At 50.6% G+C, this 15422-nt stretch overlaps 1 protein-coding gene across 3 annotated transcripts in view; it reads left to right on the forward strand.

Moving 5' to 3' along the window:
- OSBPL2 (oxysterol binding protein like 2) overlaps window positions 1-15422 on the forward strand; it is a 42425-nt gene that overhangs the window by 3453 nt on the left and 23550 nt on the right. For all 3 annotated transcript variants that reach the window (XM_057529091.1, XM_057529093.1, XM_057529092.1), the window contains exon 2: window positions 14284-14455. In XM_057529091.1, the coding sequence (XP_057385074.1) occupies window positions 14419-14455 (37 nt within the window). In that variant the 5' untranslated portion in view covers window positions 14284-14418. The remainder of the gene's footprint in view (window positions 1-14283; window positions 14456-15422) is intronic.

The raw sequence follows: 15422 nt of genomic DNA on the forward strand, positions 1-15422 counted from the left end.
TCCTGAGGACTCAGGACGGCACGCAGACAGCGGGGCGAGGTTTAATTTCTGAAACTTGGTGCGCTTTAAGGTTGAATGATAGCTTCTTGAGACTGGAAGGAAGTTAGTATTTGAACACTATTGATTATTTACAAATACTTAAATCCTAAGAATTTTTAATATTTTAGGTTCTAGTTTGGCACTTTAAATGCAGTTTCCATGTACAGTGATTAATTTGTGTCTCTGCTGCAGTCAAAGTGTTTTTGCTGATAAATCCCAGGCGTTGGCGTTGCAGCCATATCACACTCTGGCTGGAAGCGTGTGTGGAGTATCGGCCCAGCCCTGCAGCTCCCCTTAACAAACACATAATGAAATGGTCACTTCGACGTGGCCATGAACTTTGTGGCGCTGATTTCCTTTTCCTTCCAAATTCAGAAAAGAACTCAGGGTCATTGGGCAGAATTTCAAAGCATCACCATCTTTCAGCTGGATCTCCCGATGGTGCAAATACTGTAATCTCTGCAATGAGCTAAACAGTGGAGGTCAGCCTTCAGAGGGGACTGTGTTTGAGAAACATGGAGGTCTGGAGACTTCTGCCTGATGTTTGTGTGTGTCTTTCTTTGCTTTTTCATTTCATCAGTGGAATTCTTGCAGGATTTCTTTTGAGACACAAACTCCCACGTCAGTGCTGGCTGGCTCGGCCCTGGCCCTGTAGCCTGGGAACCTGGTGGGAAGGTGCACACTGTTGAGGGCCTACAGGGTCTGGCACTCTCCTGGGCACCAACCCCCCCCCCCCCACACACACACACAGCCTCCCTGTCTGTTCGGGAAGCCTCCGCAGCGCTGGGCGCCGGGGTCACATCAGCAGAGGGAATGGTCTGTGTGGCTTTGGGTTGGGCAGACCTGTCTGACCTCTGAGCTCGTACCTTTACCAGAGGGGCAGGACCACCGGCCTTAACAAGTGCCCAGGGAAGCACCTGTTCCAGGCAGGACGCGGGTTCTTGGGGGAGAGCCTGGCGTGAGGAATGGTCTTGTAGGGAAGTCGTCCTGAATCCAGGTTCTAGGAAAGACGATGGTCGCCATGGGGGCAGGGGAGGCTGTGTGTTTTACTGAACAAACGAAAGGCTGATTGTGAGAAAAGATCAGCTGTGACCTGGCGCCTGTACCACCGTGCTTGGCTGGAAAGTGACTTCTGCTGTCGTTTTAAACCAGGTAAGCATGTGATTTGATGGCCAAACTGTGAAACTTTGAGGGTGAACAGGAGCACCACGAAGAATTCTAGCGGTGACAGATGTGAACCGGGGCGCGGGGCGCCCTGTTCGACACGCGAGGGGCGAGAACCAGAGCCATCCTGCCCCGGACTTGGCACCAGTGAGGCACCAATGCCTGTGTGCTAAAGAAACATTAACCGTGGGGCGTGTTCTAACACACAAGGGAGAGGGTAGGGGGGTCCCGGGGCGGGGGCGGCTCCAGAGCGCTGCCCTGGGGTCTGTCTCAGAGGTAGGGCGCTGTGGGTTCAGCGCTGAGGCTTCTCACCAGAAAAACCTGTGGAACTCTGTAAAAAGTGTAGGCTCAAGGCCCAGCCCCAGGTCTCCTGGATCCAGGCTTCTAGGCGGGAGGCCCAGGGCCGTGTGTGTGTGTGGGGGGGGGCACACTCCCATGATTCCAGTGTGGTTGGTGTGCTCGCCAGAGCTTGGGTCCCACCGCGGGGTGCTAACCTGTTTTGCATCAGGGACCCCCTCCTTTGAGAACCGAGTGAAGAGTCTGAGTCGTGTTCCTGGGGAAAAATGAACACAAACAGAATTTTGCAATTTTTCGCTTTTTATTTGTTTCTCTTTTTTGTGGGGGGGCGGTTGGTGGTTAGAAATTCGTGGACTTCCCTGACCTTGGTTTAAACACCCACCCCGTTAGTGCTCGGGAAGCATGGTTAGGGGTGACGGGGGCAGGCACGACGCCGGATGGTACATTTCTCAGCAGGGTGAAACCGGTCAGGGGCCGAGCAGGTCCTACTTGGGCGGGAGCTGACGGGCAGGACCTGGAACGAACGGGAGAGGGAAGGAGGCGAAAGGGCGAGGATGTCAAACCGGACCCTGCCCTGCGATATAGGTGGCACCTGAAGCGTCCTGCCCCACTGCGTCCGCGCCCTTGGTCCTCAGCAGAGGTGGCCACGCCGTGGGGAGGGGCACTTCAGTGGCCTGCCTTCCCCGCGGCTCTCAGCGCGCTGCCTCTGGTGCGGCTGCCGCTCCTGTGGTTGTCTGTGAACGCGGCGCCCGACGCCGTGGACGGGCTCCCTGTTCAGAGCGCTCTCACCCACTCCCCGGGCTGCCTGCAAACCACTCTGCTTTACTCTGGGTTCCAGAATGATGAGGTTGGTTCCGACAAACGTGTCTGCACCAAAGAACATCCATTCATCTCATGCAGTGCTTGTTTGCCGTGCTCTGTGCTGGGCTGTAAAAGCGTGTTCCTCGACGCGCGTGCTACGTCTTCGGTGCTCACTGCTGCGTAGGAAGCAGTTGCTTCGGGGCGGGGGCGCGGCACGGGACTGGAGGGACTCTGTCGTGGGCGAGGGTGTGGGTGGGGCTCCAGGCTCCTGCCGAGTCCCAGCCAGAAGTGTGGCTCCCGTGGCCGCTCCTGGGGCCGCGCTGGTTGCCCTGCGCCTGCCCTTCAAGGCCTCCCGGTTGGGGTGGAGTAGGGTAAACAGTGGGCGATGAATGCAGTTGTTTACGCAGCAGGGAGGTTCCTTTACCTTCCTCAGGTCTGGAAACTTCCCGCTTCTTGCCTGCACCCCTGAGCACGTCGGCCAGTCCGTGTGCTGACCGTAACCTGCTCGCCGGCGTGGGTGAGACGGGAGGCCTTCTGGGGCCAGGCTGCCCCGGCCCCCCACGCTGGCACCCACCCTCAGGGGAGAAGCTTTAGGTTCCCTGAAGCATCAGGCAGCTGATTTTGTGATGAAGATCACGCCGCCCTGCAGAAGGCCGGTGCTGTTAAAGCTACACAGACAGAAAACACACGTTGACTGGTTTCGCCCTGAAAATGGCGCTCTGATGGCGCCTCGTGCACACCTGGGCTGAACCGGCTTCTGCTCGAGCATCAGGAGCCGGCGTCCAAAAGGCCACTCGATTCCTCCCCGTGGTCACCGAGACACGTGTGCGCGGGCGCTCTGCGGAGGATGGCCACCCTTTCAAGAGGCTTTGCTAGAATAGAGTCGGGGCATTTATTTGTTTCCACCCCTAAGCTTTTACAGCCACAGGATTGTGAAGGCCTGATCTTTCTGCAGCAGCTAGCAAAATGCACATTCAGTGAGTACAAGGTGAGAAAGCCAGGGTGGCTTTGGGAATAAGGATACAGGGCAGGCTTGGCCTGATGCCCTTCTCTGCGCTCCATCCGTGGCTGGCTGTGGAAGGCTGCGGAGACCGGGCCAGCCCTGCTGCCGCCGCCTGGACGTGCGCACGGAGACCAAGCACTGCCGGCTCCGCCTGCCGCCTCCTTCCCCCGCTCCTCCCTCTGCCTGGTGGGGCCGCTGGAGCTTCCTAGGGCCCCCGTGGTGTGCCAGCCCAGTGAGGCCCTAGAGCGCTCTGTCCAGGATGGACGCCACCTGCCACGTGGGCCGTTGAAGTGGAAGAGATTCAGCCGGGTCGCATCACAGAGAAAGAAGCGTTGGTTTCCTCTCCACGTGGTTCAAGCGCTCAAGGTCACCCACGGCCAGTGGCCACTGCCCTGGGCAGAGCAGATCCGAGCGTTTCCAGCACGGCCGGAGGTTCTGCAACGCGGCTGTGGAATCTGTACAGGTTGAGTGTTTGTTTCCAGTAAGTTTTGTTCTTTTACAAAAGAAAGAAAGTGGGCACCGTGGCATGGTGGGGTGTCTAGGACAGGGGTCGTTAGGCGTCCAGGGGGGCTTCCTTTGCAAAGTGGGCACCTCAAAACTGAAACACTGAAACAGTCAGTGACCGTGGAGGTGGTGTGGCCAGGAAGCACCGCCCACCCTCAGTGGCACTGCCCCGTGGAGAGGGTGAGGCCTCCTGGAGGCCCCAGGGCTGCTGGTGGCCCCGGGCCTCGAGCCTGTCTCGGGCGCGGCCGGGTTGGGAGAGCCTCCGCAGGCCGGCGCTGTCCTCAGGGTGTGTTCCCATCACCTAGCAGCCTCGGCTTCACTTCTCCCAGCTTAATTTTCCCATCCCCATCCTTCAGTTGTTAATTCCTCCTGATAATAAGTGTGTCCATTGCGTGTTAAACTCTGTGGTTTTCACGCTCAGAAGTGACACTGGCTCCACGTTCTTGGTGGGCACCCCAGCCTGCGCGCTCTGGTAGCATTACGCGTCACCATAGCGTCTTTCTGGGGTCCGACAGGCCAGCCTCAGGCGGCGTGGCCGGGTTGGTCCCTGCCCCAGGCCGCTCCCTGGGAGGAGAGGCCCGTGGGGAGGCGCCAGAGCCTTTGGTTTGTTCTGTCACTGGCCCGTGGCACGCCGCTGCTGTCTGCACTGTGCACGGCCCGTCTGCTTCTGGGACGGGTTTGGCCTTGACCTTAAGAGCTGTGGGGCAGTGAGAGCCTTACGGATGGACCGTGCTCTTGAAGGCTGCTGCTCGCTTGCTTCTGTTTCTGACTCGTTCTTGATGGAAACCCAGTTTTCTGCATCCGGTGGGTTGAGCAAGTGTCCGGTTAGTGAAGCTTGCCCCTTGGCTGAGGCCCTGGCCGTGTCTCGCCTGCAGTTCTTTGGGGGCACCTGCTCTGTGACCGCCCTCTGAGTGTGACCTCTGTGGGGGAAGGGGGTGGGACCAGGCTTCGTGGGGTCTTCTCTGCGGGTCTCCTGGCCAGTTCTCCCACGCCCTGTTCCTCAGGTTCCAAACCCGCCTCCCGCCCTGAGCCACTGCCCTCATAGCTCTGCAGCTCCTTGCTCTCACTCGGCCAGTTGCCTTTCCTGCTGGAAATGGGCTGCAAAGTTTATGCTGCATTACATTGAACAGTTAGAAGGAGAAACATACCCTGAGGTTGGAGTGTTGGATGGGGTTTGGGCCCTTCTTAGCGAGAGTCTGTCATTTGAGAATCTATCAAAGTTCCCAGTGGAACTTTTCCTTTCCAGAGTACTGCTGCGTAAGCTTGGCACCCAGAGCGTGGAGCTCTGTGCATAACTGTTCATTTCTTGTTTGTCCTACTTGCTAATGTATTTTCTTCCAATTTGAAAAATTGGAGACTTCCCTGGTGGCGCAGTGGTTAAGAATCCGCCTGCCAATGCAGGGGACACGGGTTCGATACCTGGTCCAGAAAGATCCCACACGCCGCAGGGCAACTAAGCCCGTGCGCCACAACTACTGAGCCTGCGCTCTAGAGCCCGCGAGCCACAACTCCTGAAGCCCATGTGCCTAGAGCCCGTGCTCCACAACAAGAGAAGCCACCGCAAGGAGAAGCCTGCGCACTGCAACGAAGAGTAGACCCCGCTTGCCGCAACTAGAGGAAGCCCGTGCACAGCAACGAAGACCCAACGCAGCCATAAATAAATAAATAAATAAAGATAAAATAAAGTGAGAAAATATATTTTTAAAAAAATTGTGGTAAAATACACATAGCATAAAAATTACCATCTTGACCATGTTTAAGTGTGCAGTTCAGTGGTTGTATATACAGCCATCACCACCGTCCATCCCCCTCGCTCCTTTCATCTTGTAAAAGGGAAACCCTTTACCCATTAAACACCAAGTCCCCACCCCCTCCCCCAGCCCCTGACAACCACCTTCTACTTTCTGCCTCTATGAATTTGACTCCTCCAGGGACCTCAGATAAGTGGAATCACACAATATTTGTCTTTCTATGTCTGGCTTATCTCACTGGTCAAAATGCCCCCAAGGTTCGTCTATGCTGTAGCATAGTACAGGATTTCCTTCCTTTTTAAGGCTGAATAATATTCTACTGTATGTCTAGACCACATTTTGCTTATCCTTTTGTTTGTGGATGGACACTTGGGTTGCTTCCATGTTTTAGCTATTGTGAATAATGCTGCTGTGAACTTTGGTGTGCAAATATCCCTTCGAGACCTTGCTTTCAATTCTTTTGGGTATATACCCAGAAGTGGAATTGCTGGATCACATGGTAATTCTGTTTTTAATTTTTTGAGGAACTGCCCTACCGTTTCCCACAGCAGCTGTACCATTTTACATTCTTACCAGCAGTGCACAAGGGTTCCTGTTTCTACATATCCTCACCAACACTTGTTATTTTCTGTGGTTTTTTTTTTTGATAGCAGCCATCCTAATGGGTGTGAGATTGTATCTCATTATAGCTTTGATTTGCATTTCCATGATGTTTAGTGAGTTGAGCATCTTTTCATGTGCTTATTGGCCATTTATATATATGTTCTTTGGTGAAATGTCTATTCAAGTCTTTTGCCCATTTTTGAATCAGCTCGTTTGTTTTTTGTTATTGAGTGTTAGGAGTTCTCTATATATGCAGGATACTAATCTGTTGTCAGATGTATGATTTGCGAATATTTTCTCCCATTCTGGGGTTGCCTCTGTACTCTGTTGATAGTGTCTGATGCACAGATTTTTAAATTTTTCATAAAGTCCAGTTTGTCTAATTTTTCTTTAATTGCCTCTGCCTTTGGTGTCTTATCCAAGAAATCATTGCCAAATCCAAAGTTGTAAAGGTTTTGCCATATGTTTTCCTCTAAGAGTTTTTTAGTTTTAGATCTTACATTTAGGTCCTTGATCCATTTAGAGTTAATTTTTGTATATGGTGTAAGATAGGGTCCCACTTCATTCTTTTGCATGTGGATATCCAGATTCCCAGCACCATTTGTTGAAGACACAGCCCTTTCCTTCTTGAATGGTCTTGGCACACCTGTCACAGATCACTTGATGGTATATGTGAGGGTTTATTTCTGGGCTCCCTCTTCTTTTCCATTGGTCTTTGTGCCAGTACCACATTGTTTTGATTACTGTAGTTTTGCAGTAAATTTTGAAATCAGGAAGTGTGAGTCTTCTGGCTTTGTTCTCCTTTCTTCAAGATTGTTTTGGCTATTCAGGGTCAAGATTCCATATGAATTTTAGAATGGATTTTTCTGTCTCTGCAAAAAACATCATTGGGGTTTGATAGGGGTTGTATTGAATCTGTAGATTGCTTTTTGTAGTACTGACATCTTTTTTTCTTTTTTTTTTAATTGGAGTACAGTTGCTTTACAATGCTGTGTTAGTTTCTGCTGTGCAACGAAGTGAATGAATCAGCTATATGTATACATATATCCCCTCCCTCTTGGGCCTCCCTCCCAACCCCCCATCCCACCCATCTAGGTTGTCACAGAGCACCGAGCTGAGTTCCCTGTGCTATACAGCAGGTTCCCGCTAGCTATCCGTTTTACACAGGGTAGTGTGTGTATGTCAATCCTAATCTCCCAGTTAGTCCCACCCCCGCTCCCATGTCCACACGTCCATTTTCTACGTCTGTGTCTCTATTCCTGCCCTGCAAATAGGTTCATCTGTACCGCTTTTCTAGATTCCACGTATATGTGTTAATATCCGATATTTGTTTTTTTCTTTCTGACTTACTTCACTCTGTATGACAGACTCTGGGTCCATCCATATCTCTACAAATGACCCAGTTTTGTTCCTTTTTTATGGCTGAGTAAGTGTTGACATCTTAATATTCAGTCTTCCAGGCCACATGGGATGTGTTTCCATTTGCTTATGTCTTTAATTTCTTTTGGTAATGTTTTATAGCTTTCATTGTACAGTCTTTAACCTCCTTGGTTAATTCCTAAGTACTTTATTGTTTTAGATGGTATTGTAAACGGAATTGTTTTTGTTTTTATTTTTTAGAAAATGAGGTATTTTTTAAAAATTAATTAATTTATTTGACTGTGTTGGGTCTTCACTGCTGTGCGCGTACTTTCTCTAGTTGTGGTGAGCGGGGGCCACTCTTCATTGTGGTGTGCGGGCTTCTCATTGTGGTCGATTCTCTTGTTGCGGAGCATGGGCTCTAGGCACGCAGGCTTCAGTAGTTGTGGCTCGCGGGCTCTAGAGCGCAGGCTCAGTAGTTGTGGCACACGGGCTTAGTTGCTCCGCAGCATGTGGGATCTTCCCGGACCAGGGCTCGAACTCGTGTGCCCTGCATTGGCAGGCGGATTCTTAACCATTGTGCCACCAGGAAAGTCCTTATTTATTTATTTATTTTTGTAATTTTATTTATTTATTTATTTATTTATTTATTTATTTATTTATTTATGGCTGTGTTGGGTCTTTGTTTCTGTGCGAGGGCTTTCTCTAGTTGCGGCAAGCGGGGGCCACTCATCATCGCAGTGCGCGGGCCTCACTGTCGCGGCCTCTCTTGTTGTGGAGCACAGGCTCCAGACGCGCAGGCTCAGCAATTGTGGCTCACGGACCTAGTTGCTCCGCGGCATGTGGGATCTTCCCAGACCAGGGCTCGAACCCGTGTCCCCTGAATTGGCAAGCAGATTCTCAACCACTGCGCCACCAGGAAAGTCCTTATTTTTTTAATGTGATGGTAGCTATAAATTTTCCCCTTAGCACTGCTGTCACTGCATCCCGTAAATTTTGGTGTGTTGTGTTTTTATTTTCATTTGTTTCTAAAGATTTCCTAATTTCACTTGTAACTTTTTTCTTTGATCTATTGGATTTTTAAGAGAATTTTTTGTTTTGTTTTGTTTTGGCCGTGCCGTGAGGCTTGCGGGATCTTAGTTCCCTGACTGGGGATTGAACCTGGGCCCCCGGGAGTGAAAGCCCGAGTCCTAACCACTGGACCACCAGGGAATTCCCAAGAGAATGTTACTTAGTTTCCAGAATTTTGTGAATTTTCCATTTTTCCTTCTGTTACGGATTTTTTAAAAATTAATTTTTATTGCAGTATGGTTGCTTTACAATGTTGTATTTAGCCTACACTGCATAAGAAAATGATTCAGCTATGCACATACAGATATCCCCTCCCTTTTGGACTTCGCTCCCATTTAGGTTACCACAGTGCATTAGGTAGAGTTCCCGGTGCTACATAGTATGTTCCCATCAGTTGTCTATTTTATACATAGTACCTGTTACTGATTTCTAACTCATTCTCTTATGGTCAGAGAAGATGCTTTGTATATCTGTCATTTAAAATCTCTTGAGAAGTAATCTGTGGCCTAACATATGGTCTATCCTGGAGAACGTCCCATGTGTACTTGAGAAGAAGGTGTGTTCTGTTGTTGGGTGGAGTTTTGGATACGTCTGTTAGATCTAGTTGGTTGATTGTGTTGTTCAAGTCCTCTGTTTCTTTATTTATCTTCTATCTGGTTGATGCTTGCTAATGTATTTTTAAATTACTAAATAAAATTTATATTATTTTGAACAATTTAAATTCAGAATTGATATTTAACCGCAAAAGTAGCTTTAGAATCTTCACATTATTGGTGAGCTTTTCTTTCTTTGTGAAGATCACGTCTAGGTTGCCTTGCCCTTTTTTTTATTGAGAAAGAGAAGCAAACGCGCAATTCGAGTCTCTAGTGAGTTGACGGTGGAGATTAACCCCCAGGTCCCTTAGCCGGTCACTTATTCCTCAGTGGCTGGGTCTGCTTTTCTAAGAAAATGTAAAGGTGGGTTTGTAAGACTTGAATGCAGGTCTTCATGTACGTGGCGGTGGACAGTGCGTTTGGAGCCGGGTCCTGGGAGCTCGGGGCAGCGGGGTCGGAGTGGGCGCCTTGAAGAGAGCTGGGGGGCCCTGTGGGGGGCCAGGCACCTTGTGCGGACCTGGCAGCGGCGGGGCGCCCTGGCTGGTGTCCCCTGAAGAGGCCGGGAGGGAGCGCTTGCTGCGGGGCTGGAGGAGGGGCCCCGGAGGCCAGCGAAGATGTCCAGCACAAGCATATTTTTCCGTGTTTTTCTCTAGAGTTAGAAAAGGAAGCAGCTGACCAGGAAGAGCTGATTTTAAAAAAGAAAGCCCTTTCCTGAAGCACTGTCTTCATGGATCGTTCTCTGAGGGCACAACAGACGCGCTGGAAAAGAGGCTTCGGCTCCCGCCCGCCCCACGGTCCCCTCCACAGCGGTGTGGCCGGGTGGGGGCGGGGCCCACCTCGGGGTCAGAGGCCAGTCAGCGGGGTGCGGACCGGCGGGTCCTGCAGCAGCAAGGCTTCTGAGGGGGGTCAGGTGGGGGGCAAACTTAGGGGGCGCGAGGATGCCCTGCTCTCTCTGCCCCCGGGGGGCCCCCCACCCGGGAGAGGCCCCCCCTCCAGGCCTGGCCTCCTCGCCGCCCTCTCGTGTGGATTGATTCTCTGTAGCAGTGCCTAGTTTCCACTGGGCAAAACGAAGAAGATACCATGTGTGTGAATCGCCTGCACACTGGGTGGGAGTAACTCTCCATTTTGCACACGCGAGCAAGTCCGATGGCTGCTGTGAGGCCTTTGGCCTTGACCTTGTGGAGCCTCCCCAGACGGGACTCTGGTGCTTGGTGATGGTCGGACCGCGTGGTCCTCGTAGCAGGGTCGCAGGGACTGCAGCCGTGTCACGGTCCCAGCTGTCGGCCCAGCCTGTGACTTCAGTGTTTGTCCAGCCGGACATCTGACACCCTCATTTTAAAGACTTTCCATAAGTTTGGATTGATTTACTTTTTTTGTTTTTTTTTGGTTTGTTTGTTTGTTTTTAAATTTTTATTTATTTATGGCTGTGTTGGGTCTTTGTTTCTGTGCGAGGGCTTTCTCTAGTTGTGGCAAGTGGGGGCCACTCTTCATCGCGGTGCGCGGGCCTCTCACTATCGCGGCCTCTCTTCTTGCGGAGCACAGGCTCCAGACGCGCAGGCTCAGTAATTGTGGCTCACGGGCCTAGTTGCTCCGCAGCATGTGGGATCTTCCCAGACCAGGGCTCGAACCCGTGTCCCCTGCATTGGCAGGCAGACTCTCAACCACTGCGCCACCAGGGAAGCCCCGGATTGATTTACTTTTAACATTAGGACTTTTGTTACAGGTGAGGAAGCATATAAAAAAGGAAAATACCACAGCTTTCAACATGCCTTTTATTTTATTTTATTTTTTTTTTTAATTTTTATTTATTTATTTATTTATGGCTGCATTGGGTCTTCGTTTCTGTGCGAGGGCTTTCTCTTGTTGCGGCAAGTGGGGGCCACCCTTCATCGCGGTGCGCGGGCCTCTCACTATCGCGGCCTCTCTTGTTGTGGAGCACCGGCTCCAGACGCGCAGGCTCCAGACGCGCAGGCTCCAGACGCGCAGGCTCAGTAGTTGTGGCTCACGGGCCTAGTTGCTCCGCGGCATGTGGGATCTTCCCAGACCAGGGCTCGAGCCCGTGTCCCCTGCATTGGCAGGCAGATTCTCAACCACTGAGCCACCAGGGAAGCCCCAACATGCCTTTTATTATGGGAGATTTTATTTTATTTTATTTTTTAATAACAAAGGATGTAGTCTTTTATTATTCTTTTAAAATTTTTTTTTAAAGATTTAATTTTATTTATTTTTGACCGCGTTGGGTCTTCGTTGCTGCACGTGGGCTTTCTCTAGTTGTGGTGAATGGGGGCCACTCTTCGTTGCAGTGCACGGGCTTCTCATCGCGGTGGCTTCTCTTGTTGCGGAGCACGGGCTCTAGGCACGAGGGCTTCAGTAGTTGTGTCTCGCGGGCTCTAGAGGCTCAGTAGTTGTGGCGCACAGGCTTAGTTGCTCCGCGGCATGTGGGATCTTCCTGGACCAGGGATCAAACCTGTGTTGCCTGCATTGGCAGGCAGCTCCCTATCCACTGTGCCACCAGGGAAGTCCCGGGAGATTTTAAATGTACAGAGAAGCAGACAGAATAGCACAGTGGTCCCCTGTGAGCCCATTTCTAGCCTCAGCAGTTTACCAGTTCCTGGCCCATCTTGTCCCATTAATCACCCTGCCCACTCCTCCCAAGTCATCTTGAAGAAAATCCCAGACATGCTATCATTTCATCTGTACATATTTCAGTGTGTAGCTCTAAAAGATAAGGCCTCTTTTTAAAATATATTAAAAAATTTTTTTTTATTTTTTGGCCGTGCCGCACAGCATATGGGATCTTAGTTCCCTGACCAGGGATCAAACCTGCATCCTCTTCATTAGAAGCAGGGAGTCTTAACCACTGGACCGCCAGGGAAGTCCCAAGGCTCTTTTAAAAAAATGCAATTATGACACCTGTGCCTTTTTTTAAAGTTTCATTTTTGTGGTATAATTGACATACAGTTAAGTTGCACATATTTAAAGTGTACAGTGAGTTTTGACCTATGTCTACATCCATGAAACTGTCACCTCAGTCGAGATAGCAGAGTATCCCTTCACCTGTCATTCTCTTTTTCCTTTGTGATTTATTGGTTGAAGAAGCTGGGCTTTGCCCTGTAGACTTTCCCAGAGTCTGGCTTTTGCCCACTGTGTCCCCACGGTGGAGTTTAGCGTGTTCCTCTGTGCTCTTTGCTCCTTAAGTTGATAGTTACAGTTGGAGGAGGGCCGGGGTTTGGCTTGCTTTTCTCGACAGGACCCCTTCAGAGGAGTCACACAGCACATCTGGGTCTGTGATAGCACAGCTGTGGGTGGTCAGTGACCAGACGTGGGAATTCATCAGGGTTGTGCACGGCGACGCCACACACCCGCAGTCCTTCCTGGATTGGCAGGAGCGCCTCTAAAAAGTGGGGCAGAGAGGGACTTCCCTGGTCCGGTGGTTAAGAATCCTCCTTCCAATGCAGGGGACGTGGGTTCGACCCCTGATCGGGGAACTAAGATCCCACATGCCGAGGGGCAACTAAGCCAGCATGCCACAACTACTGAGCCGGAGCGCTCTAGAGCCCGCGCCACAACTAGAGAGCCCACTCACCACAATGAAAGATTCCACATGCGCAACTAAGACCCAATGCAGCCAAATAAATCAATAACTAAAGTGGGACAGGGACTCTGTACAGGAAGGCAGCTGAAAGGCTTGACGCTTCCCTGTCGTGTCCTGGTTTTCAAAAGACTGTGTTGGCATCATCCATCCAGTGGTGACCAGTTAATTTCTTTTTCAGCATCTCTGTGAACTCGGGGACTTAAATGTATGGAATGTGTTCCATCCGTCTGGCTGTTCACGGGGCTCACATTGTCCCGTTGTCGCAGTGGGAACCTCTGTAGGTTCGACTGAGCCTTTTGACCTGACCCCAGTAGTCCTGCCAGCTTCCTGCTGCCTCTAGAGGGACCCGAGTCCTGGACTGAGCCATTTCTCCTCCAGGGAACACTGGTTCCTTTTAGTGGCTTCTAGAGGTCAAATATATTGCAGGATGTTGTAGATGGGACCTGTCATATCAGAGAGGAATCAGAAGCATTAACAGCTTCTCTAATTTGCCAAAGAAAACCCAACCATCAACTACTGAGTGAGGCTTTGAATGGGTGTTTCCAGGAGTTGCATAGGTGTCCGGTTCTGCTGGCTGGTTGGGAGGTTGGGAAAGGAAAAGGAAACTCTGGAAGAGCCTTTTGGGGAAGGAAGAGCGGAACGACCTAATGCCAGTTTGTTGCATGATGTAGACGCTCACACGTGCTCAGGATGGAGCCCAGAGATGAGCGCTTTGGAGGTGTCACCAAGCTCCGTGTGGCCACTCCAAGGACAGAGGACGCATCCCTCCTCGGGACCACCTGTTCCTTCACTGCTCTCAGAACTGGAGGAGAGCTCTTGGTCCCGTCGCTACCTGGCTCACACAATTAAATATGGGTCTCTGCTTATTTTCATAAGAAGTCAAACCTTTTGGGACAAGGTTGACCTTTTGCTTCAGTCTCCTGCCATTTATGAAATACTGTGCTTCATGATGGGAGAAGTTAATATACATGAGTTCTACTAAAATATTGAGCTAAAATAATTTTGAGAAAATTTAAGTTGATTACAGTTTATACTGATAACAACTAACTTACACAGCAGTCTTAATTTTCCAGAATTGAAAATTGGTTTCAGGTTGATGTGAAATAAATGTTTTCACATAACTTTGCGTTTATTTATAACCGTTTGTTCCAGCTGCTGGTAAAGATTCGCAGTGGCCCCAGCGTGTGGACGCCTCACCTTCGCTGATCTGCCTCTCGAGGTGTCCACGCGGCCCCCGGTTTAGTCGTTTCACTGCTTCCTTGTGTAGTGTAGTGGCTTTTAAAGTAACTTCAGATAGTGGTTACTTGTGGACGTGCTGCTCATTGATGGATGCGGATATTATGACTGTTTCCTCTTGTATGAGATCACTCCTTTTACTTCTTTGCTCAGATGTAATTGAGATTGACCTCAAGAATGGTGAGTGGGTATTTTTAAATGTTTCTAAACCATACAACTTCTGAAAGCTAAGTATACCAAAATGTGGTGGTTTTTTTTTCCCTTTAGATCTCCAGTGCCTATTGGATTTTTACCTTAAAAAGTTCATAGCGTGAAGTTTCTTACACTGTCGATGTAGATCCAGTACAATGATTCAGTAGCAGACCCTACAGATCAGGCAGCGGAGGAGCCTGGCCCTGAAGGATGAACGGAGAGGAGGAGTTCTTCGACGCCGTCACAGGTGAGCGGAGGGAGAGGCAGGTTCAGAGATTGTGTCGTGAGCACGAAGCCCTCGGACCCAGGCCTCAGACGTAGCCCCGGGATGTGAGGACAGCCCAGGAAAACCGTGTAGAGAGAGAGCTGACATGTCCCCAGGCACCAGCCTTCAGTAAAAGCATGTGTCCTATCCTAGATTTGGGGGAAAACATCAACTTTGGACCACTAAAGATAACAAGAAAGGGCAACTGTGTTTTAGTCTTTAAGAGTTGCTCTGGGGTGTAAATATTTTTATTTGGATCCTAAGTGAGATGGTCAGCATTCTTATATTATTTATACTTAATGATGAAAAACGTATTGTTCCGTCTTATAACTGTATCGTGTTTTGCACTGCTTAAAGTCTACCAAAAAATAGTACATTTACCTGCTTTCACAGCAGCTCTTACTGTGTCAGCATTCAGTTCTGTTTCGCTTTTCACACACCCCTGTGAGTGCTGGTACACAGCTCGGTGGGCAGAGTGCATGGCGGGGTGGCAGGGAGAGGAGAGGCCGGCTGGGTTGGTTCACATTTGCTTGGAACAACCCCTCCTCCTCCTGTTACCACCCGAGGGACAGGTGACCACAGGGGGCCCCAGGCCTCACGTTCAAGGCGCCCCCCGTCGTCTGCCCTGCACCCCCCTCGTCAGCAGGGGGAGCGTCACTTTGCTTTCTCTATCGAGGGGTCTTCCTGGTGGAGACGGACTTCAGGAGACTCTTCCAGCCTATGCCCCCCTCTCAGGTGTGGGAACATAGAAACAGCAGCTCTGAAGTATTACTGCCGCCGGGTTTGTCAGTGCTAACCCTCCCTAGGGCAGTCAGAGGGGCACTTCCGTAATCAGTGCCAGAAGGGCGTGGTGCCCAGCATGACAAAAGGCTCTTTCCTGGGCGCCGTCACTGTTGCCCTGGACGCCGTTGCCGTCCCCGCTGCCTCCTGTCTCGAGGAGCCGTGTCCT

Source organism: Balaenoptera acutorostrata, chromosome 15 (genome assembly GCF_949987535.1).
Source record: "Balaenoptera acutorostrata chromosome 15, mBalAcu1.1, whole genome shotgun sequence".
NCBI lineage: Eukaryota > Metazoa > Chordata > Mammalia > Artiodactyla > Balaenopteridae > Balaenoptera > Balaenoptera acutorostrata.